Consider the following 24,677-nt stretch of genomic DNA (forward strand, 5'->3'; position numbering starts at 1 on the left):
CTTCCTAAAAGTAATTCTAAAGACTGTTTCTTAGACGAAGTTAATCGTTCCAGATGGAAGAGAGACAGAGCAAAGGAAGTGGTAGATGTCTGGATAAATCTAAACAAAATGTGGTTTGTGTATAAAAATAATACAGTCTTGAAGATTTAATAGAAAACATATACAACCGCCATAACAAAGTATAAAGGGGTAGATTAAAGTGAATACTCAAATTAGCAGAAAAGAGGAGACAGAATGATTAAAAATACCCATTCCAAAAAAGAGGAAACAAAAATTGAAGGAACAGATAAGAAAATATAAAACAAGATATATATTTGAATTCAAATATACTAGTAATTAGATATAAACAGATGAAATGTCTCAGCTAAAAAAAATTACCATGTTAAAACATAACTAATGTTTATAAGTTATTAAAACGTAAGCTTGTGGTTGTACAACATTGTGAACTGTAGTAAATGCCACTGAACTGTTCACTTAAATATAGTTAATCTCATGTAAATTTTACCTCAATAAAATGATGAAAACGATAGAAAAAAAGACCTTGCAAATATTAAACCAAAGGAAGCTGATGAAACTGTATGAATCAGACAAAATAGAATTTAAGACAAAGTATCATCTGATTCATTATTTGGTTCCTGCTAATTTTTAAATTATCTTCCTACTCAATTGAACTTTAAATTTTATGAGGTGAACATAATTACTTCCCATATGCAGTCCAGGAGTCCAAGGAGAGAAATCATAATGGAAATTAGAATGTATGTTGAAATGAAAAGAGAATATACTTTGCAACAAACTCAGATGGAGCTATAGTACATGTATATATTTTGAAAGGAATCTAAAGAATAATGAACTTAAGGGTTTTTTTTTTTATGGTAAAATAAACCCCCTAAAGGATAGAAGGAAATAAAAATAAGGACAGAAACTAATTAAACGAAAATCCCAATGGAAAAGATGAGAAACCTGCAAGGTGGTGCTTTGCAAAACCAATTTTTGTTAATGCCGTCCTATAGAATATAATGCAAGCCACACATGTAATATTAAATTTTCAAGTAGTCATATTAAAAATGAAAGTAAATATTTGAAACTGATTTTAATAATATAGTTTATTTAGCCATATATCAAACTTCAATATGTAATTCATATATCACTTCAATATGTAATCAGTACAAAAAATGACTAATGAGATTTTACTTTTTTTGTATTAACTCTTTAAGATTCACTGTTTTATACTATGGCACATCTAGATTCAGACAAGCTACATTCCAAGTGCACAGTGGTCACACGTAGCTGGCTATCATGAACAGCGCAGGTGTATACCAAGAATGGGCAAAGAAACGTTTCTACAAATGCTACCGATATTAAAAAGATTCAATATGAGCAACTTTACACAATAAACTTGAAAATTTAGGTATTTTCAAGACTCAGTAAGCTTCTAAAATAACTTAAATGTACTCAAGAGAAAAATGTATCAATCAAATCTTTTTATGTAGAAAATTTTAGGCTTAGAAGCTTTCACTGGTGATTCTTACCAGATTTTCAAAGAATAAATAATTCCACTCTTAGAAATCAACTTTTTCAGGATCAGAAGAGAAGAAACTCCCCACCTTTTTTTTGTGACTAGCATAATCTTAATGCCAGAAACCAATAAGAATTTTATCAGTTGCAATATAATCCTTACAATTTTTGTAAGAAAGCAGAATTAAAGGCTAGTGTCGTTCATGAAATGCAAAAGCACTAAACAGAATATTAGCAAGCAGAATCCATAAATGTATTAAAAGAATAAACATAATAACTAAGTTGGGCTTATCCCCAAAATGTAAAGTTGCTTTAACATTAAAAAGATTAGTAAAAAAATCAATGTAAATCACTTTACCGGTTAAAAATAAAAATCATGATCTAAAATGCAGAAAAGTTTGAATTAAAACATATAACTCTTGAAAAATTATTTGGGAACTTCCTTGATAATCTAAAGAATATGTTCAAAAAAATCTAAAACAAACATTTGTCTAATGATAGAAAAGCTTTCTCTTCAATATCAAGAAAAAGATAAGAATGGTGGCTATAATCACTTCTAGTTAACAATGTCCTGAAAATCTTAGCAAATGCTTCAGGGTAAGAAAAACACTAAACCTGTAATCCTTGAAGAAACACCTAAGTCTATGCAGATGATTTGAATGTACATAGAAACATCCAAGAAAATCTATAGCTAAATTATCAGAATTAGAGTCTAACAAGCTTGCTTGAAACAATATATCAAAAACAGTTACTGATATATCAACAAGAAGTAATAAGCTAGTAGAATTAAAGTACCATTTACAGTAACATAAAAAAGAAATTACCTAGAAATAGCTACTGTGATATATGTGAGACTTTTGTAGAGAATGTGTACAAATTATGGCATAAAACAATGTTATATTCAAAGATTGAAATATTCAACATCTAAAAAGTCAGTTCTCCTTAAGTTGAATTCATTTGCTTTCATGAAATCCCAGTGAAAATGCCATATTTTTGTTTGGGGATTGAATTGAACTTGAAAAGTAAATTTTACAGTGTGTATGGAATTTGCAAGAGGCCAGTAATACCTAAGAAACACCTAAAATATAAAAAGTAGGGCCGGGTGCGGTGACTCATGCCTGTAATCCCAGCACTTTGGGAGGCTGAGGCGGGTGGATCACCTGAGGTCAGGAGTTCGAGACCAGCCTGGCCAACATGGTGAAACCCCATCTCTACTTAAAAAAAAAAAAAAAAAATTAGCTGGGTATGGTGGTGGGCGCCTGTAATCCCAGTTACTCAGGAGGCTGAGGCAGGAGAATCACCTGAACCCGGGAGGCAGAGGTTGCAGTGAGCCGAGATCATGCCGTTGCATTCCAGCCTGGACAACAAGAGTGAAACTCCAGCTCAAATTAAAATAAATAATGTAGGAGCCCTTGCTCTAAATGTATCAAGACTTTCTAAAGTTTTAGAAATTAAGGTATGAGTTTCACACAGGGATAAGCAGATAGACCAGAGACACAGAATAGAGATCTCAGAAACAGACTGATCCACGTGTGTTCAGATGTTGCATCGTGGAATAGTTTATCACTGGTGCAGAGAGAGGAGAGACCTTCAATGAACGATGCTGAGGCAATTCCAGTTGTCCCTCCATATCTGCAGGAGGTTGGCTACAGATTTCCTCTGAGGATTCCAAAATCTGCAGATGCTCAAGGTCCTTATGTAAAATGGCATAGTGTTTGTTTTGAGATAGTCCAGTTGCCCAGGCTGGAGTCCAGTGGTGCCATCTCAGCTCACTGCAACCTCTGCCTTCCAAGTTCAAGTGATTCTCCCACCTCAGACTCCTGGGTAGCTGGGACTACAGGCACACACCACCATGCTCAGCTAATTTTCTGTATTATTATTATTAATTTTTTTTAGTAGAGATGGGGTTTCACCATGTTGGCCAGGCTGGTCTCGAACTTCTGACCTCAGGTGATCCGCCCACCTCGGCCTCCCAAAGTGCTGGGATTATAGGTGTGAGCCACTGTGCCTGGCCCATAGTGTTTGCATATAATGTATAGGCATCTTCCTATAATACTGTAAATCATCTCTAAGTTACCAGGATAGGTAATACAACGTAAATGCTGTGTGAAGAGTTGTTATACTCTATTGGTTTTTTCATTTGTATTATTTATTGTTGTGTTATTGTTTTAATTCTTGAATAATTTCAATCTGCCTGTAGTTGAATCTGTGGATATGGAGGACTGACGGTACCTATCCACATGAATGACAAAGGCTGTCATGCTTTGGTGTCTCTTTTCCTGATATTAGACCGAGGTGTGATAGCCTTTAAGCATGGTACCCTTACTCTTTTGCAGTTTGGTAAAATGTTTTATCACTGTTGCCGGCTGTGAAGACCTCGCCTCCGCTCTCATCAGCAATCAAAACCTGAAGATTCTGCAAATTGGGTGCAATGAAATCGGAGACGTGGGCGTGAAGCTGTTGTGTGGGGCTCTGACGCATCCGAATTGCCGCTTAGAGGTTCTTGGGTGGGTATTGCCAAACTCCTGGTTATATTTTCATGAGTGGCAAAGATGGAGAGTGGATGGGAAGAAAGAGAAAGAGGAAAACTCCAACAGGACCACATAGCAGTTAGCCGTGGTTGCCTAATGAACCAGTGTGAAACTTGAGGGCTTAAGGCAATGAGCAGTTAGATTGCTGCTGGCTCTGCTTGTCTGGGCATCGCTGACCTCAGCCAGGTGTGCTTAGGGAGCTGGTTAACTGAGGGACTGGCTGCTTTGGGACCTTGCTATATGGTATGGAGGTTGACTGGCTGGGCTGGCTGTCCCCTTGGGGATGACAGGTGTAACTGAGCCAGTCATCTAACTGGTTGGTCTGGGCTCGTTGACATGGCATCTGTATCAGTTTGCCAGGGTTTAAAAAGTACTATGGACTGAGTGGCTTAGATAACAAATTTATCATTTCACGCTTATGGAGGCTGAAAGTCTGAGATCAAGCTGTCAGCAGAGTTGGCTCCTTCTGAAGACCATGAGGGAGAATCTGCTCCAGGCCCTTCTCCTTGTCTTGTCGATGACTGTCTGTCTTCTCCCTGTGTCTTCATGTTCTCTTCCCTCTATGTGTGTGTGTCCAAATTTCCTCTTATAAGAACACCAGTCATATGACTAGGGCCCCCCGCACAGTGTCCTCATTTTAGCTTAATTGCCTCTATAAAGACCTTGTATCCAAATGATTCCGTTTTGGGGTATTGGGGGTTAGGACTTCAACATATACATTTTGGCAGGGACAAAATTGAGCCCATAGCATCTCAGCAGTTCAGGAGATGAAGTATAGAAAACATCCGAGATCACCAGGTGTGATGGCTTATTCCTGTCATCCCAGCACTATCGAAGGCTGAGGCAGGCCAATAGCTTGAGCCTAGGAGCTCAAGACCAGCCTGGGCAACATGGTGAAACCCCGTCTCCACAAATATTAGCCAGGCGTGGTGCATGCCTGTAGCCCCAGCTACTCAGGAGGCTGAGGCAGGAAAATTGCTAGAACCCAGGAGGTCAAGGCTTCGGTGAGCCATGATCATGCCACTGCACTCCAGCTGGGATGACAGAGACCCCATCTCCAAAGAAGAAAAATATCCAAGACGGTGGCTAAGAACTCTCCTAACCTTGCTTCCATTGTGTTATATTATCCAAATCAAGGTATGAAGCTGGCTCAGATGTTATATTCTCCAAAGCAAGGTATGAAGCCAGAAATAGACTGTCTTAGTGGAATGAGCTGCAAAGTCACACTGCTGTCGGCAGGGCTACGGAGAAGAATGGACAGTCATGGCCACTTTCACCACCTACCCACAGACACATGATCTGATGTCATAAACACTGGGCTGTGAGATACTGCACTTGACGCCTCAGCTAGACGTCTAGCTCACATCCCATCCTACCTCCACCCTGAGGCTGGGGTCACTTCTTATCATGTGTCTTTTTATTGCAGGTTGGAAGAATGTGGGTTAACGAGCGCCTGTTGTAAGGATCTCGCGTCTGTTCTCACCAGCAGTAAGACCCTGCAGCAGCTCAACCTGACCTTGAACGCCTTGGACTACGCAGGGGTGGTTGTGCTCTGTGAGGCCCTGAGACACCCAGAGTGCGCCCTGCAGGTGCTCGGGTGAGCTGGGGTCTGTTGTGCTCTATGGGCTAAGAAGGGATTGGCTGGGACCTGCAGTATAATCACATTGCATTTAAAGTGCAAATGATGTTCCTTGTCTCAGGGTTGTTGCAGGAGTAAGAACCAAGCAGGTGAGTATACAACTCTGACCACAGTAAGTGGTGAATGGTGAGTGCCCAATGAATGGAAGCACTTGTGGAGTGGCCTCATTGTCTGGGGTAACACCCGAGGTTCACCCATGGAGATCCAAGGACGCAGACACACGAAGAGTGAGGTTAAGAGAAGTTTAATAGGCAAAAGAAAGAAGAGCTGTCTGCTACAGAGAGGGGTCTCAGAAAAATGGATTGCAGGATCCATGGTGAAACGCAGAGAGTTTTAAACATGAGCTGGTGGGGAGGTGGTGTCTGATCGACACAGGGCATGAAAAACTGTTTACGACCAGGTGTGCTATTGGCATAGGGTGTGAATCTCTGGCAGCCCCCACCCCAGTCTTTTTATTAAGCGGGCAGGTTCTCTGCCTGAGCTGTACCATGTTGCCCATTTTTCTTACTGTGCCCATGCTAATAAAAAAGGGAAGATGGTCCTTTCATGGTGAACAGGCCTGGCCCCCAGGTAGCTCTGTTCACTGGCACAGCTGCTGGCATTCCCCCCTCCGTGCAATCTTCCAGCTCCCTTATTTATGTTTGCAGCTCAATCTTTCAGGATGTTCTTTGTTAGAAAAGAAATGATTTCTAGGGCTGCATTTTGTTAGAAGGAAAGCTCTGCTGAGGACTCTTTGACCCTCACTATCTGCCTAAATAATTTTTTACCTCCAGTATCACTTGTTACTATTATAATACAAATTATGATACATAAATATTTGTATTTTAAATATTTGTAAATACAATTTATATGTATATTTGTAAGTATAACATTTATAAATATAAACAATTTTATATAAACATAATTTATAGTTTTTGTTATATTTATAATTACATATAATCCCACAAACATTATTTTACTAGATAACAATAGAATCCTTAACACTTATTTTTCTCATTCGTTTTCCCCTACTGTTTTCAAACCAATATGAGATGAAGGCAATCATAGGCAGTTATTACTAGGCTGTTCATTTCCAGAAAAGGGAAATATAATGGGTTAAAACTGTTATAACTCTAACACTAAAGAACATTCACTGATTTTTTTTCCCCCTTTTGTGAAGATAGTTTTGTTTTCTTGAAGTCTATGCTTATAAATCTCTACCTGGAAAGGCTGAGTGCTCAATATTATTTCCTTTTCTTTCTTCCTTTTTTTTTTTTTTTTTTTTTTTTTGAGACAGAGTTTTTCTTTTGTTGCCCAGGCTGGAGTGCAATGGCTCGATCTCAGCTCGCTGCAACCTCTGCCTCCTGGCTTCAAACGATTCTCCTGCCTCAGCCTCCTGAGTGGCTGGGATTACAAGCACGGGCCACCATGCCTGGCTAATTTTTTGTATTTTTAGTAGAGATGGGGTTTCTCCATGTTGGTCAGGCTGGTCTCGAACTCCTGACCTCAGGTGATCTGCCTGCCTTGGCCTCCTAAAATGCTGGGATTACAGGCGTGAGCCACCACACCTGGCTCTTTCTCATTTTAATGTTTGCTAAAGATTCAGAATGTAGACTACCAAAGTAGACACGTGATTAAGGGGAAAGACTCAAATTGTCTGCGTTCTGAGTCATGGAGGTCTATGTTTGTCTTCCAGCCTTGCCACATTTGACCCTGTAACCCAGGGCAAGGCATTTGTCCTCTTTGATTGTCAGCCTCCTATCTACAAAATAGGGGTGATTATTTGGCATGGTAATTATGAAAGTATGCATCAGATAATGTGATAAATAGGACAGAACTCAATTAAGTGAGTTTTCATCTTCCTCCAGCCCCAGACCATAGATCCTCTCACAAAGATGTGTATTAAGATACATAGTTGCACTAAAGAACATAGCTTACCCCACTAGTGTGGGACAGTTGGAGGCAAACAGCTGCCAAATGGAGACAAGAGGTATTATCCATGGTGATACTTAATCCTTCTGTGTGATTCAAAGCAATAATACAATGTATGGGGGCTCCAGAAACAAATCACTTGAATTTGTATCCAGACTACCACTATCTGGTTTTGTGACCTTTTAATATTGTTTATTCTCATTGTCTTCATCCCAAGTTAGGACAATTATGCTACCTCATAAGGCAGTTATGAAAATTTAATGAGATATGCATGTAAAAGTCTTAGCAGAGGGCCAGGACCCAGGTACTCAGATAATGGAAACTATTAATTTATCTTTGAAAAAAATAGCTTTAGGCTTTCTCCCTAACGCTCACTGACTTCTTGTTGCAAATCCAAATGTTGATGTGGAGTTCATGCTCTCTCTAACCAATTCTGGACACTTACTTCTGTCCAGTGACATGTTGGAGCCAGCTCCTACAAGCTGGTGAGAGCCACTTGTGTGTGTACCTGTCTTTGTAACTCTGTTTAGTGACGACAAGTGGGCAGCTTGAAATTGGCCATGATTGGTGTGGAGAATTTACACCACAGAAATTGGCAAAGCTATAAATTGGGACTTTTAAAATTTATTTATTTGTTTTCTGGCGATCCAGGGGTAACATTTGTCAGCATACCGCTGCATTTGATGTGTATGTCTTTCTTCTTGGAGGTAACACCAGGGTTTCCTAGGCTTGTCCTGGGATGAATTAGGGAGAAAGATGAGCTGCAGAAAAGGGGAAAAAAATATGTGGATTAAAAATAGAACCTTTTAAAATATTTTACCAGGCTGAGAAAAACTGATTTTGATGAGGAAACCCAGGCACTTCTGATGGCTGAGGAAGAGAGAAATCCTAACCTGACCATCACAGACGACTGTGACACAGTTACAAGGGTAGAAATCTGATTGCGAGGAACCTGGGCTCTGACTCGAACACCTGCAAAGGACGGGGACTGGGGACCTTATGTTACGCTGCACCCAGGAGGTACAGATCATTGACACTCTGAGTCGTGAGATTTCTGGCACCCCATTCATAGATTTTATATGATATATGTGGTTTTTATCTGCTCTGTGGCCTTGGACGAGCCACTGAAAGGCCTTCATGGTCTCTCGGTCTCACAAGGACATCTTAACCCCTCAATAAAGTGTTACATTTCTAAACATTGGAAAATCTTTTTTTGCCTTATTTGTGTACATTTAAGGGGTTTCAGTACATGTTTTGTTACACGTATATATTGTGTGGTAAAATCTAGGCTTTTGGTATACCTATCACACAGATGGTATACATTGTACCCATTAGGTCATTTCTCATCCTGCACCTCCCTCTCACCCTCCTGAGCCTCCGACGTCTACTATTCCACACTTTGTTTTTTTGAGATGGAGTTTCACTCTTGTTGCCCAGGCTGGAGTGCAATGGCACGATCATGGCTCACTGCAACCTCCGCCTCCTGGGTTCTAGCAATTCTCCTGCCTCAGCCTCCTGAGTAGTTGGGATTACAGACATGGGCCACCATGCCTGGCTCATTTTGAATTTTTTTTAAGTAGAGACAGGGTCTCTCCATGTTGGTCAGGCTGGTCTTGAACTCCCAACCTCAGGTGACCCGCCTGCCTCAGCCTTTCACAGTGGTGGGATTACAGGCATGAGCCACTGCACCCAGCCACTCTTTATATATTATGTAGCTCTCATATACAAGTAAGAACATGCATTATTTGACTTAGTTTCTGAGTTATCTCACTTAAGATCATGGTTTCTAGTTCTATCCATGTTGCTGCTAAAGACATGATGTTATTCTTTTTATGGCTGAATAGGATTCCATTGTATATAAATCGTGTTCTCTTGATCCACTCATCTGCTGGTAGACACTTATGTTGATCCCAGGACTTAGCTATTGTGAAGAGTGCTTCAGTAAATACATGGATGCAGGTATCTTTTTAGTATGATTTCTCTTGCTTTGGGTAGAACTCGGTAGTGAGGTTGCCGGACAAAATGGTAGTACTGTGTTTCTTTGGGAAATCTCTATACTGCCTGGAAAATCTTGAAACAGTGTTTGCTACTGGTGAATGCCTGGCATAGGAGTGCAGGTTGAAGAAACTCTGGCCCCCTCCCCATGTTGACTTGGAAAGATGCTGGCCACAGTGAAAGCACTAGAAAGGCTGGTCTGACTTGGGCACCCTTCCTTCTGTCGGTCCTACTAGGATTCCAGCTTGGGCTCTTGATCTGTTCTTGCCTGAGGAAAGCACCTTTTTTATTGGTACATAATAGTGGTATGTATTTTGGGGTTCATGTGAATGTTTGGGTAATTTCCACAGCATTGCTAATGTTACCTTTCCTCGTGGTCTTTGCCTCTCATTATTCTTCCCCAAACTCCCCTCTGGCTCTCCTTTCCTCACTGGGCCTCTTGACTTCTGAGGCTACCCTGTCTCGCCTCCCATTGAATAAAGATCTCTTGGGAGTGGGAGCTGAAAGGAAATTTTAGGAATGGGGATATTTCACTTCCGAACTTTTTTAAAAAATATATTTGCTGAGGTTTTTTTTTTTTTTTTAAAATTAAGTTCTAGGGTACATGTGCACAATGTGCAGATTTGTTACATATGTATACATGCGCCATGTTGGTGTGCTGCACTCATTAACTCATTTACATGAGGTATATCTCCTAATGCTAAACCGCCCCCCTCCCCCTACCCCACGACAGGCCCCGGTGTGTGATGTTCCCCTTCCTGTGTCCAAGTGATCTCATTGTTCAATTCCCACCTATGAGTGAGAACATGCGGTGTTTGGTTTTCTGTTCTTGTGATCGTTTGCTGAGAGTGATGGTTTCCAGCTGCATCCATGTCCTTACAAAGGACAAACTTTTTTGAGACCGAGTCTTGCTCTGCCACCCAGGCCTGGAGTGCAGTGGCGCAATCTTTGCTCACTGCAACCTCTGCTTCTCAGGTTCAAGCAATTCTCGTGTCTCAGCCTCCTGAGTAGCTGGGATTACAAGCGTGTCCCACCGTGCCCGGCTAATTTTTGTACTTTTAGTAGAGACGGGATTTCACCATGTTGGTCAGGCTGGTCTCGATCTCCCGACCTCGTGATCCACCCGCCTTGGCCTCCCAAAGTGCTGGGATTACAGGCGTGAGCCACTGCACCTGGCCTCATTTCTGAACTTCTATGCCACTGATTTAGGAGTGAAGATTGAGAATATCCATCAATGGATGAATGGATAAATAAAATGTGGCATAAAATGAAATACTGAGTCTTCAAAAGGAAGGACATTCTGATATGACACAACATAGATGAACCTTGAGGGCATTATGCTAAATGAAACAAGCCAGTCACAAAAGAGCAAATACCATATATTCTCCTTCTATGAGGTACTTACAGTAGTCAAATTCATAGAGGCAAAAAGTAAAATGGTGGTTGCCAGAGGCCAGGGGAAGGAGGAGAAAATAGTTATTTAATGAGTACAGAGTTTGTTTTGCAAGATGGAAAAGTTCTGGAGATGGATGGTGGTGATGGTTGTACAATGTGAGTGTGCTCAGTGTCACAGGGATGTACACTTTAAATGGGTTACAATGGCAGACTGTTCTGCATGTTTTACCACAATAAAAAAAAGGGGGGAGGCCAGGTGCAGTGGCTCATGCCTGTATTCCCAGCACTTTGGGAGACCGAGGCAAGTGGATCACCTGAGGTTGGGAGTTGAAGACCAGCCTGACCAATGTGGAAAAAACCCTGTCTGTATTAAAAATACAAAAAATTAGCCAGGCATGGTGGTGCATGCTTGTAATCCCAGCTACTTGGGAAGCCGAGGCAGGAGAATCGCTTGAACCCAGGAGATGGAGGTTGCAGTGGCCAGAGGTTGTGCCATTGCATTCCAGCCTGGGCAACAAGAGCTAAACTCCATCTCAATAAAAAAGTGTGGAAAGAAAAATAAGGGAAAGAAACATGAAAATTTGGAAAGTCATTTAGTCTGTCATCTGTAAACTGGTGATGATTAAGGACTTCCCATCTGGGTGAGATAGATGTGATAAAATATAAAAGCAGCTTGAAAAACCAAATAACCTATTCTGCCAGCTACCTTAATTAGGTTCATGAGATGTCCATTTCCACCCCGCAGAAGGAACTCATTAACATTTTTCTCCTAACAGTTTTCCCTCCACTAAAAGTAGAAGTCAGAAAAGAGGGAGAAGAAAGTGCTGACAGAACAAGCAGTGAGCTGCCAGGCACAGTGGCTCACGCCTGTAATCCCAGCACTTCAGGAGGCCAAGTCAGGAGGATCACTTGAGCCCAGGAGTTAGAGACCAGCTTAGGCAACATAGCAAGACCCTACCTCTACTATATATATATATATAATATAATTATAGTACAGGTATATATTAATATATATTATATATAATATATAAATATATAATATATATTATTTATATAATATATATCTATATTATATATATTAATATATAAATAATATATATATAGTAGAGGTAAGTTCTCACTATGTTGCCCAAGCTGGTTATATATATATTATATATATACACATTTTTAATTATCCAGGCATAGTGACTCATGCCTGTGGTCCCAGCTACTCAGGAGACCAGGGAAGGAGGATCACTTGAGCCTGGGAGGTTGAGGCTGTAGTGAGCCACGATCACACCACTACACTCTAGTCTGTGTCACACAGCAAAACACTGTCTGAAAAACGTTTTTTTAAATCACAAAAAACAGGTACTGAGCTATAAGTCTAAGTTACAAGTAAAGAATCAATGACAGAATTGAAGGAGATAATTCACCTAAGAGCTGTTAATACATTGACAGGTGCTTACCACACTGAATATTTTATATGTGTTAATTCTTGCAAAATCTGAGGTTGATGTTATAAGATCCACAAGTAACTGCTACCAAGCTAAATATCTATCACTGTGGCTGCCCTCACCCTGGGAATCCTTTTCCACCCAAGTGTCCTCCATTCCTGGAATTGCATCTCTGTCTCTTCTTCAAACGATCTCCTGGGCTGTTTCAGCATCTACCACCTCTGTCTCTTATCACCTGCGCTATGCACCAAGCTTGACTCACCTCAGTCACATACTAGTCCTGGGCACATCTAGCCAAGCTTTTAACATTGCATGGTAGGCTGGGTGCGGCAGCTCACGCCTGTAATCTCAGCACTTTGGGAGGCCGAGTCGGGTGGATTACGAGGTCAGGAGTTCGAGACCAGCCTGGCCAACATGGTGAAACCCCATCTCTACTAAAAATACAAAAATTAGCCAGGACACGGTGGCATGCACCCGTAGTCCCAGCTACTCAGGCGGCTGAGGCAGGAGAATGGCTTGAACCCAGGAGGTGGAGGTTGCAGCGAGCCGAGATCGCACCACTGCACTCCAGCCTGGGTGACAGAGTGAGACTGTCTCAAAAAAAAAAAAAAAAGGCAAGGTGGTGGGTAAGTGAGGAAGTGAGTGTCGAAAAAGACAGCAAGCATGGTGGGTAAAAGGAGGAGTGGGAGGAAAGGTGAGTGAAGCTGGAGACATAAATAATCCTTCTACCTTCCTCATAAACAGAGGCTTGAAGTTAGACAATTGGTCACAAGCTAACTGGTCTGTCTTGGTTCATGGGCTTCATAATTTGGAGGCAGCCTAGAAAAACAAAGTTCAGCAGTCAAGGTACACTGGAATCCCTTCTATCTCATCTCTTCTCTTTTCCTGAACCACCAATTACCCATTCCAGACAGACAAGACCTATTATGGACCCCCTGAGTCCTACAAAGTAACATTGGCCTGACTGTACAGTGGCTTTGAAATCATCTGACTACTGTAAAAAAAAATGTTGCTCTAAGATACTTTGATGTAACTGAATTCAAAGACAAACTTAGAAACTGTAGAATAACAACAAAAACCCTAAATACAAAATTTAGTAATTGAGTAGATTAAATATGATTGACTTATTGAGTATTGATTACTAAAAATTTAGTAATTGAGAATTTGTGGATCAAGCATTAAACAGAGGATATCCCTGTGTTTTGTTTTTTGAGATGAACTCTCGCTCTGTCGCCAGGCTGGAGTGCAGTGGCACGGTCTCAGCTCACTGCAACCTCTGCCTCTTGGGTTCAAGCAATTCTCTTGCCTCAGCCTCCTGAGTAGCTGGGACTACAGGTGCCCGCCACCATGCCCAGCTAATTTTTGTGTTTTTAGTAGAGATGAGGTTTTACCATGTTGGCCAGGATGGTCTCGATCTCTTGACCTTGTTATCTGCCCACCACGGCCTCCCAAAATAGCTGAGATTACAGGCATGAACAACTGCACCCAGCCATCCCTGTTTTGTTTTGTTTTTGTTTTGTTTTTTCTCCGAGACAGTCTCGCTCTGTCACCAGGCTGGAGTGCAGTGGCACGATACCTGCTTATTGCAACCTCCACCTCCCGGGTTCAAGCAATTCCCCTGCTTCAACCTCCTGAGTAAGTGGGACTACAGGCACGTACCACCACACCTGGCTAATTTTTTGTATTTTTTGTATTTTAGTAGAAATAGGGTTTTACCATGTTGGCCAGGATGGTCTCAATCTCCTGACCTCGTGATCTGCCTGCCTTGGACTCAAAGTGCTGGGATTACAGGTGTGAGCCACTGCACCCAGCCCATCCCTGTTATTTTTAAAGAAACAATCGCGAAATCTCTTGTCAGATTATCAGAAATAACATGGTTGGCCAGGTGTGGTAGCTCACGCCTGTAATCCCAGCACTTTGGGAGACCAAGGCTGGAGGATCGGTTGAACTCAGGTGTTTGAGAGCAGCCTGGGCAACATGGCAAAACCCCATCTCTACTTAAAAAAAAAAAAAAAATACACGGTGGCACACACCTGTAGTCCCAGCTACTCGGGAGGCTGAAGTGGCAGGATCTGTTGAGCCTGGGAGGCAGAGGTTGCAGTGAGCCAAGATGGTGCCACTGCACTCCAGCCTGGGTGACAGAGTGAGACCCTGTCTCAAAAAAAAATCAATGCAGAGTCTAATACTTCTTGGGGGAATCAATATAAGTGAAAATAAAAGCATATTAGGAGTTCTGGATGTCTATGTGACTTAATCCCAGTATAATAATTATGGAATTATAAATATATCGATCCTACTTCTCAATCCATGAGAATTAAGGCTTTGGGTTTTCCGGAGGTATTTTTATATCCTTTGCTTTATTGAATTCTCTCAGTACCTCCAAGACTTAAAAACATGATACCAAGGAGGACATAGTCAAGACTGAAGGCACAGCCAACTTATGACCAGACAATATTAGACTAGGATTCCAGACCTGGGTGTGTAATGAGCTGCCTCCCACAACCGTGACAAAGCCTGCAGGGAACAGCTCAATTGTCCCCACAAATGGTGACATCAGAGTGACACACAGGCCAGGATGTCCTGGTGGCGTTCCCCCAAGATCCGTGGTCAAGCCACGTGACATCCGATCCGTGGAATCACCACCACCACTTGTCTTCAAGGTCATTAAAATCCCAAGCACACTTGAGTTTCAGACAGAGCTCCTCCTGGGAGGGCTGCATCTCCTCTCTCACTACGTTGTGCAAGTCTTTTTGAATCCTGCAAAAAAAAAAAAGAAGTAACTGAAGTTTAGAAGCAGTGAAGCACTTTAGAAGTAATGATTTTTTTTTAAAGGTTGAGGGGAAAATGTGCAGGTTTGTTACATGGGTCTATTGTTTGGTATATGAATGATCCCATCACCCAAGTGAATATTCACCTGACACGTAGTTTAACCCTTGCTTCCCTCCCACCCTCCTCCCTCTAGTGGTCCCCAGTGTCTACTGTTAACAGTTTTTTCTTTTTTTTTTTTTTGAGATGGAGTCTCACTCTGTCACCCAGGCTGGAGTGCAATGGCACGATCTTGGCTCACTGCACCCTCCACCTCCCAGATTCAAGCAATTCTCCTGCCTCAGTCTCCAGAGCAGCTGGGATCATAGGTGCCTGCCAGCACGCCCGGCTAATTTTTGTATTTTCAGTAAAGACTGGGTTTCACCATCATGTTGGCCAGGCTGGTGTCGAACTCCTGACCTCAGGTGATCCACCTGCCTCAGTCTCCCAAAGTGCTGGGATTACAGGTGTGAGCCACTGTGCCGGGCTACTGTCACCATCTTTAAATCCACATGTACTGATTGTTTAACTCAAACTTGTGAGAATATGTGGTATGTGGTTTTCTATTCCTGCATTAATTCACTTAGGCTAATGGCCCCTGGCTGCATCCATGTTGCCACAAAGGACATGGTTTCATTCCTTTTTAGGGCTGTGTAGTAGCCCATGGTGTATATGGACTACATGCTTGTGTGTGTTCCTCACGGCACTATTCACAGTAGCACTGACATTGAACCAGTCTAGGTGCTTATCAACAGCTGGCTGGAAGCAGTGAAGTACAGGCAGGGTGCGGTGTAAAGGGGCAAACTGACATAAAGCAACAAAGGTTTAGGCAAAAGTAATTGCCATTTTTGCCATTAACAGTAATGGCGGCCGGACACAGTGGCTCACACCTGTAATCCCAGTACTTTGGGAGGCTGAGGCAGGTGGATCACCTGAGGCCGGGAGTTCTAGACCAGCCTGACCAACATGGAGAAACCCTGTCTCTACTAAAAATACAAAATTAGCCGGGCATGGTGGAACACGTCAGTAATCCCAGCTACTCGGGAGGCTGAGGCAAGAGAATCGCTTGAACCCGGGGGGCAGAGGTTGCAGTGAGCAGAGATCGCGCCATTGCACTCCAGCCTGGGCAGCAAGAGCGAAACTGTCTCAAAAAAAAAAAAAAAAAAAAATGGCGAAAACCATGACTTTAAAACCACTGCATTCAAAGTAACAGCAAACAACACAATGACTTTGGCACCACCCTACAGAGAGACTAACAAATGAAGGTAACTTTTGTTTACCCTTTGATTGGGACCTCCCACCACCTGAGCCTAACCCACAGCTGTCAGGGAGAAGATCTGATGGCACAGGAACCCCTTTCCATAGAGAAAAGGCACAAGCACAAAGGCAGGGGATGAGAAAACCATGGTGCAGATGACACAAGGGACCTCGTGGGCAGGCCAGGGTAACTCAGGCCATTGTCACTGCGTATGAATAAATCCACGCACTTCTCAATCTGCATCTAGCAATTTTTGAAAAATAAAATCTGAGCATTTTACAAGAGGAGGTGAGGGTCTGGGCACCCAGTCAGAAGTCCCTTCTGCACACATGCATGACAGACAGCAGAGAAGCTCCATCGTTAATGGTCACTGTCCCAGAACCCTTTTTAAAACGCACCACTGAAGTGTGAAGTTGGCAACATCAAACCTTAAATCTAAAAGGTGCAGATTGTGACTCACTTCCAAAGAAGGCAAGGTTCCTTGGCGTCTGAGATGACTTCTGCTGAAATGTACCTAATAACTGTTAACTGCTTACCTTTCTCCATGCCCCCCAACTTTTTTGTTTTGAGACAGGGTCTTGCTCTGTTACCCAGGCTGGAATGCATGATCATAGCTCACTGCAGCCTTGAACTCCTGGGTTCAGGCAATCCTCCCACCTCAGCCTCCCAAGTTGCTGGGACCACAGCTAATACTTTTTACATTTTTGTAGCGACAGGATCTCCCTATGTTGCCCACACTGGTCTTGAACTCCTGGCCTCAAGTGATCCTCCTGCCTTGGCCTCTCAAAGTGCTGGGATTACAGGCATGAGCAACTGCAGCCAGTCTGCTTACTTTTCTGATTTCCTTAGAATACTGGATGGGGTAGAGAGTATTCTAATTAAATGTTGTTCTTTCAGTGCCTCAAAGGGGCAACATAAAGCTTGGTGCAACCTCAGGGCCTTTGCACATGCTACTGAAACATCCGTAGTACATTCCACCCTTCATCTCTAGTCACCTCTCATGTTCCCTTCCTGATGTAGGGACTCCTCCTTCCAGCCTCCTTGGGACTCAGGATCAATGGCACCACCTCAGGCAAGCCCCTTGCTATTCTGGTCACCCTCCTGTCTCATCTCAACCCAGAGTTTCTTTCACAGCATTCGTGACAACAGAGATTGCTTTTATGTCTCAGACCTGTGATCTCCTGGAGGAGAACTCAAGACTTGTGAGGACAAGCCCCATGTTCATTTGTCTGTCTACCATGCCATGGTGCTTGGCCCAGAGTCGGTATTGAAAAAGAAGCCACGAGTTAATGGCTGTGGAGTGAAATGTAGAATAGGTACAAGAATGATAAAAACGAGCAGGCTCTCAAAATACCCAAAACTCTCCAGGACTGTACCATCCAGTATGAAGATCATTAGCCCTAAGTGGCTGTTAAGATTTAATTATTAGGTTGATGCAAAAGTCATTGCCCTTTTTGCCATTAAAAGTGATGGCAAAAACCATTAGTTTAAAACCACTGCATTAACAGTAATAGCAAACACCACAATTACATTGCACCAACCTAATAAAACTAAACATTTAAATTTATGTTAAAGAAAACAGGCCGCTAGCCAGGAGCCATGGCTCACACCTATAATCCCAGCACTTTGGGAGGCTAAGGCAGGTGGATCACCTAAGGTCAGGAGTTCGAGACCAGCCTGGCCAACATGGTGAAACCCTGTCTCTACTAAAAATACAAGAACAACAACAATAAATTAGCCAAGTGTGATGGCATGCACATGTAGTCCCAGCTACTGGGGAGGCTGAGGCAGGAGAACTGCTTAAACCAGAAGGAGAAGGTTGTAGTGAGCTGAGATCATATCACTGCATTCCAGCCTGGGTGACAGAGTGAGACTCCATCTCAAAAACAAAAACAAAAACAAAACAGTCTGGGCACAGTGACTCACACCTGTAACCCCAGCACTTTGGGAGGCCAAGCCACGTGGATCACCTGAGGTCAGGAGTTCAAGACCAGCCTGGCCAACAAGGCAAAACCCTGTCTCTACAAAAATACAAAAATTAGTTGGTCATGGGGTCGGGCACATGTAACCCCAGCTACTTGGGAGGATGAGGCAGGAAAATTGCTTAAATCGGGGAGGTGGAAGTTACAGTGAGTCAAGATGACACCACTGCACTCTAGCCTGGGTGACACAGTGAGACACTATCTCAAAAAAGGAGAAAAAAAGAAAACTACAGTTCCCAGTCACACTAACCATGTTTCAAGTTCCCAATGATGAGATGCCGCTAGTGGCTACGTGGCAGGTGCACAGCAGGGAGAGAGATCATTCCCACCCTTACTGGAAGTTCCATTGGCCAGCACTGCCCGAGGAAGCTGACTGCAATGGAAACCTGACGCATGCTCTAGAAGCCTAATCAATCTAGCCTTGTCCCTGTAGGTTCTTCCCCGAGGAAGCTGAGTGCAATGGAAACCTGACGCGTGCTCTAGAAGCCTAGTCAATCTAGCCTTGTCCCTGTAGGTTCTCGCCCGTGGAAAAGTCAGCAGGGATTACCCGAGTTTCTGCAGCCTGCATGTCGACTTTCTCAAAGCCTTACATAGCATCTTGACACCATCATGATCCAATTCGTTGCCTAGAAGATTCAGATTGACCAGGCTCTTACTGCTGCTGAGAACCGAGGAGAGATGCTGGCAGCAAGCAGTTGTCACATTGCATTTTGCCAACCTAGGGGCGGGCGGGAAGAAAGCATAACAGATAATCCTCTGAGACTGGAAAGTTAGTAAAGAGGTATCACATCTACAGAAAAACTATTACTAAAACAGACTGCTTAAGAGTGGAGCACTTGCCCCTGTGTGGTGGCTCATGCCTGTAATCCCAGCACTTTGGGAGGCTGAGGTGGGTGGATCACAAGATCAAGAGATCGAGACCATCCTGGCCAACATGGTGAAATCCCCTCTCTATTAAAAATACAAAAATTAGCCAGGCGTGTTGGCACGTATCTGTAGTTCCAGCTACTCAGGACGCTGAGGCAGGAGAATTGCTTGAACCCAGGAGGCAGAGGTTGCAGTGAGCTGAGATCACACTACTGTACTTCAGCCTGGTGACAGCAAGATTCTGTCTTTTAAAAAAAAAAAAAAAAAAAAAAAAGGGCTGGGTGCAGTGACTCACACCTGTAATCCCAGCACTTTGGGAGGCTGAGGTGGGTGGATCACAAGGTCAGGAGTTCAGCACCAGCCTGGACAAGATGGTGAAACCCTGTCTCTACTACAAAAAAATACAAAAATTAGCTGGGTGTAGTAGTGTGAGCCTGTAATCCAATCCCAGCTGCTCGGGAGGCTGAGGCAGAGAATTGCTTGAGCCCGGGAGGCTGAAGTTGCAGTGAGCCAAGATTGCACCACTGCACTCCAGCCTGGGCAACAGAGTGAGACTCCCTCTCACAAAAAAAAGGAAAAAAAAGAGTGGAGTACTTATTCCATGCTGGGCACCTTTTAAATACTGACACGTAACTCATCTAACCCATCCATCAATCCTATCAAAGGCAGATACTATTTTAAACTGTATTTGATGGAGGGGGAAACAAAAATTTAACCTGGCAGAATGTGAAACAAACCATTTTAGTATACAATGGATATGAGTTTATTAGATCTCTGAAAGAACTGAAATAGCACTATTATTCCTGATTTCCACTTTTTTTCCATCTTATTTCTAAATTCAACAATACAAAATTTGAACATATGGTTGGCTAGCTACTAGAAACACAAAGACAAAAGTGAGAAAGTACATTAGATCAGTTTAACGCATCAGGAATCTCCACCTGAGTTCATAAATAACTATGACATGCTGGCCAGGCACCGTGGCTCATGTCAGTAATTTCAACACTTTGGGAGACTGAGGCGGGCAGACCACTTGAGCTCAGGAGTTTGAGACCAGCCTGGGCAACATGGTGAAACCTCATCTCTATAATAGAAAAAAATAGGCGAGTGTGGTAGCATACACCTGTTGTCCCAGCTACTCAGGAGGCTGAGGTGAAAAGATTGCTTGAGCCCAGGAGGCAGAGGTTACACAGAGCTGAGATCGCACCACTGCACTCCAGCCTGGGTGAGAATGAGACCCCATCTTTAAAAAAACAAACAAACAAAGCCCTTCTTTTAGAAAGAAAAAGGTCAGAATGAGTCTCTCTCTTAAGGACATAGTTCAGTAAGTTGCTTCATTAACTGATTCTTTTTAAGACGAACTTGGTTCAGAATGCATTTATGCCAAACTGTCTTAAATTTGGCACTGCAGATACCATTAACCTATTCATGTTCCTTTCAGGCCTATGAGAGAACAAGTCTAGTTTATGTTTAAACCAATGATTACTTGTAGTGTCTATAGAGTAGATTTAACAATCTCTGAACAGAGGTTTGAGGTGGCTGGTAAACCCCAGCAACGCTGGAGGTGGTTTACGGTTTGAGTCGGTTCATTTGATACTAACAAATCCTGAAGAACACCTTTTCGGAAAACATCACTGAGCTCTTGGATTAGCGAGCCCTGGAGCCGTTCCCTACAGGAGAAATGGCTGTCATTTAAGCCACATTTAGCAAAAACTCCTATGTTTCAGAGCAACTCATCTGAGTGTGCTGAGTCTACGTTGCATGACGGTTAACAACCGTGAAGTGGAGATTCACAGTGCGGAGAGCAGGCTGCACCCACCCACCAGCACCTGGCGCCCACCGTGGACGGATTGGGAGGAATAATACTTGCAGTGTACCGAGGATAGTGGTAACAAGAGTGAAACACTTCTCTAAACGAGAAAAACTTCAAGCTTATCATGTAGCAGGAGAGATTTTTTTGTTTGTTTATTTTTTGAGATAGAGTTTAGCTCTTGTCCCTCAGGCTGGAGTGCAATGGCGCCATCTCAGCTCCCCGCAACCTCCACCTCCTGGGTTCAAGCGATTCTCCTGCCTCAGCCTCCTGAGTAGCTGGGATTACAGGTGCCCACACCTCTATACCTGGCTCATTTTTGTATTTTTTAGTAGAGATGGGGTTTCCCCATGTTGGCCAGGCTGGTCTTGAACGCCTGACCTCAAGTGATCCACCCTCCTCAACCTCATCATATGCTGGGATTACAGGCATGAGCCACTGCTCCCAGCTAATTTGTGTATTTTTAGTAGAGATGAGGTTTCCCCATGTTGGCCAGGCTGTTCTCGAACACCTGACCTCAGGTGATCTGCCCACCTTGGCCTCCCAAAGTGCTGGGATTACAGGCGTGAGCCACAGCGCCTGGCCGAGATTTATTAGAGGAGGACTTGTCCTTCCTTTGCCTCACTTTCTAACCCCTGATGGGATCCTGTCATTTTATTTCCGTACTCGCAAAAGTAGAGAAGGGAGACTCTGCAAGGAGAACAGCATCAACTCACCCAAGTGTGTGCAACGCACGATGTGAAGGTTTCAGAGCCTCACACAGTAGCTTCACTCCATCATCCTGAAGATCATTTTGTCCCAAATCCAAGATTTTCACGTTATGATTATGCTTGAGGGCATTAGCCAGCTCTCGACAGCCCTCTCTTGTGAAAGAACAACCTGACAAACTGCAAAATAGAAATGTACAAAAGGGGGGAAAGTAATGGTGTCCCGAAACTGTGCTGAGTTTACGCCTGCCCATCTCACGTCCAAGGAGAGGAGACACCCTGAAGCCAGACTTCTGTCCCAAGCCTCAAATGAGGAGGGTGCTGAGTCAGGAGGGCCGAGACACCTCCAAGAGCTCTATTTACCTGAGATAGAAAGAAAGCAGAGGGTACAGCAGTCCAGCCCTTTCCCCCCCATGCCCCCCGCAGGTACATGAGTGTGAAGGGCCTCTCTGTGGTGGTTACCCCCCAGCACCCAGAGTTGGCTTGGTTATCACAGTGCACCATTCTCAGCCCTCGAGCTCAACAGTTGAGCTGAAGATACCAGGAATCTCCTATAATGGCAGGTCTGAATTTCCCAGAATAAATTACTATACCATAATAAGTTCAAGACAGTTAATCAAGGTGACTATTTGGAGAAAATATAGGATGAGGTGGGGAGGGATGAGAGAGGAGGGACAAGGAAAAGACAGGAGGAGAGAGGAATATTGGAAGGCTGATACCCTTATGCGGAGAAGGCGCATGGCAATCTAAAATCCTTAAATCCCCTCTCCCTGCAAAAAAAGGTTTGGCCGGGTGTGGTGGCTCATGCCTGTAATCCCACCACTTTGGGAGGCCAAGACAGGTGGATCACAAGGTCAGGAGATCGAGACCAGCCTGCCCAACATGGTGAAACCCCGTCTCTACTAAAAATACAAAAATTATCCAGGCGTGGTGGTGGGTGCCTGTAATCCCAGCTACTTGGGAGGCTGAGGCAGGAGAATCACTTAAATCCGGGAGGCAGAGGTTGCAGTGAGCCAAGATTGTGCTACTGCACTCCAGCCTGGGCAACAGAGCGAGAGTCCGTCTCAAAACAATAAATAAATAAATAAAAATAGAAACAGTTTTGACTATGTGAACAATGTCCAGTGGCTAAACCCTCAAAGGCCAAGTGTAAGAGAACTGCCAGCCTGATAAATGATACATGCAAATCAAAGACAGTCAGGTCTCCCTAGAGTTTACACATGGTGGTCAAAGGGTACAAAAATCTCAGCAGGAATATCATTTTTTTTGAGATCTATTGCATGTCATGGCAAATGTACTTAATAGAACATTGTACCTTTCAAAATTGCTAACATAATATCAAATATTTTCACCACAAAAAAGTATTTGAGGTGATGGACACGTTAACTAACTTTATTCCACTTTGTATTCATAATCTTAACACTTTGCACACCCAAAACATATACAGATGGTAAATTTACAATAAAAAGATTAAGCTTTTAAAAACAAGAAAGAATTCCCTACAAGTGAGTAGGGAAAAAACAAAATGCAACTGGTAAAAAAAAAAAAAAAAGTTTTTATCAGTGGTTGTCAGCATTTGAAAACATACTCAATTTCATTCTTATAAATGTGTTTATCACCCACGGGATGGGCCTCAAAATCATCTTAGAGGGAGAAATTAGTTCAACCATTGTGGAAGACAGTGTGGTGATTCTTCAATCTAGAACCAGAAATCCCATTTGACCCAGCAATCCCATTACTGAGTGTTGGTGAAGCTTTAATGAAAGGAGATAGGTCATAAATCAGTAATTGTTGAAGTTTGAGCATGGATTGGAGTATATGCTCTTCTCTCTACTCTTACTTAAGTTTCAAATTCCCCTGGAAGAATAAAAAATCCATTGACCGGCCAGGTGCAGTGGCTCACGTCTTGGTACCTGCTAGATCACACATAACCAGCACCCAGTAAATACCCTGGGCAGAGGGTCTCCAGTGGGCTGCCCTGGTAGACTGCACTTGGCATGATTGCCACAGCTGGTGGCTGGAGGAGTTGTGTGTCTTGTGTGATGTTGGAAATAAAGTTTGGAGTCTTAAGGAAAACGAGCACTCAGACCTAGGAGTTCTCAGCAAAGCAAATTTACTTCTGCCCAGAGGGATCCTTCTCTTTGGTCAGTGGCCCCGAGAGTGCATAGAACAAAGGAAAATCAAAGTTTTTATCCCTGATGCAAATCCTGACCCCGTGCCCTTTCCCCATTGGCTGGGGTCGAACCGCACAATCTAAACTAGACCTGATTGGCTAAACATCTGAACTTTCTCTTAGATAATGTGGGCCCGTAAGGGAGAAAGGGGAGAAGGCGAAGAAGTCTTCTGCGATGATGAGCTAGAAAGCCAGTTTTCTTCCCAAATAGGGAAAGGAATGTGAGCTAACACTGAGAAGCCGCTGGAGCCTGGACATGTAAAGGCAGAAAAAGAAAAGGGAAGGGGAGGGGCACTGTGGATTAAAGAATAGAGGATTGATCAGGCTATTTGAAGAGAAACCTTGTCATATCCCACATGTAACTACATGGGGAAGAGGACTCTTGGGAGCTTATGTCTGGTTTCCTCTGGACTCTGTCCCAAGTCCCTTTCTCTTTGCTGATTTGCCTTGTGTCCTTTCACCCTGATGAAGTGTAGCGGTGAATACAACTCCGGGCTGAGTCCCCAGTCCTCCCATTGAAACATCAAACCTGGGGGCTGGTCTCAAGGTCCCCCAGACACATACACATTCACAGTCATCCCACTTTCCCCGTCCCACACCCCCAACAAAACCAGAAGCTCCTCTATGGCAAAGAGCTTGTCCACACCTCACTC

The 24,677-nt window shown here is 43.3% G+C and overlaps 3 protein-coding genes across 3 annotated transcripts in view; 2 read left to right on the forward strand and 1 right to left on the reverse strand.

The window, feature by feature from the left end:
- Positions 1-8,802, forward strand: part of NLRP4 (NLR family pyrin domain containing 4) — a 30,669-nt gene extending 21,867 nt beyond the window's left edge. Inside the window, exons 7-9 of the mRNA XM_050771675.1 lie at positions 3,852-4,022; positions 5,473-5,643; positions 8,420-8,802. Of these exons, the coding sequence (XP_050627632.1) occupies positions 3,852-4,022; positions 5,473-5,643; positions 8,420-8,537 (460 nt within the window). The 3' untranslated portion in view covers positions 8,538-8,802. The remainder of the gene's footprint in view (positions 1-3,851; positions 4,023-5,472; positions 5,644-8,419) is intronic.
- Positions 1-24,677, forward strand: part of ZNF444 (zinc finger protein 444) — a 319,216-nt gene that overhangs the window by 29,929 nt on the left and 264,610 nt on the right. The gene's annotated exons all lie outside the window — the stretch shown is intronic.
- Positions 19,011-24,677, reverse strand: part of NLRP13 (NLR family pyrin domain containing 13) — a 46,647-nt gene continuing 40,980 nt past the window's right edge. The window contains exons 13-14 of the mRNA XM_050771869.1: positions 21,861-22,031; positions 19,011-19,185 (exon numbers count right to left, since the gene is read on the reverse strand). Coding sequence (XP_050627826.1) covers positions 19,011-19,185; positions 21,861-22,031 — 346 coding nt within the window. The remainder of the gene's footprint in view (positions 19,186-21,860; positions 22,032-24,677) is intronic.

Source organism: Macaca thibetana, chromosome 19 (assembly GCF_024542745.1).
Source record: "Macaca thibetana thibetana isolate TM-01 chromosome 19, ASM2454274v1, whole genome shotgun sequence".
NCBI classification, from domain to species: Eukaryota; Metazoa; Chordata; class Mammalia; order Primates; family Cercopithecidae; genus Macaca; species Macaca thibetana.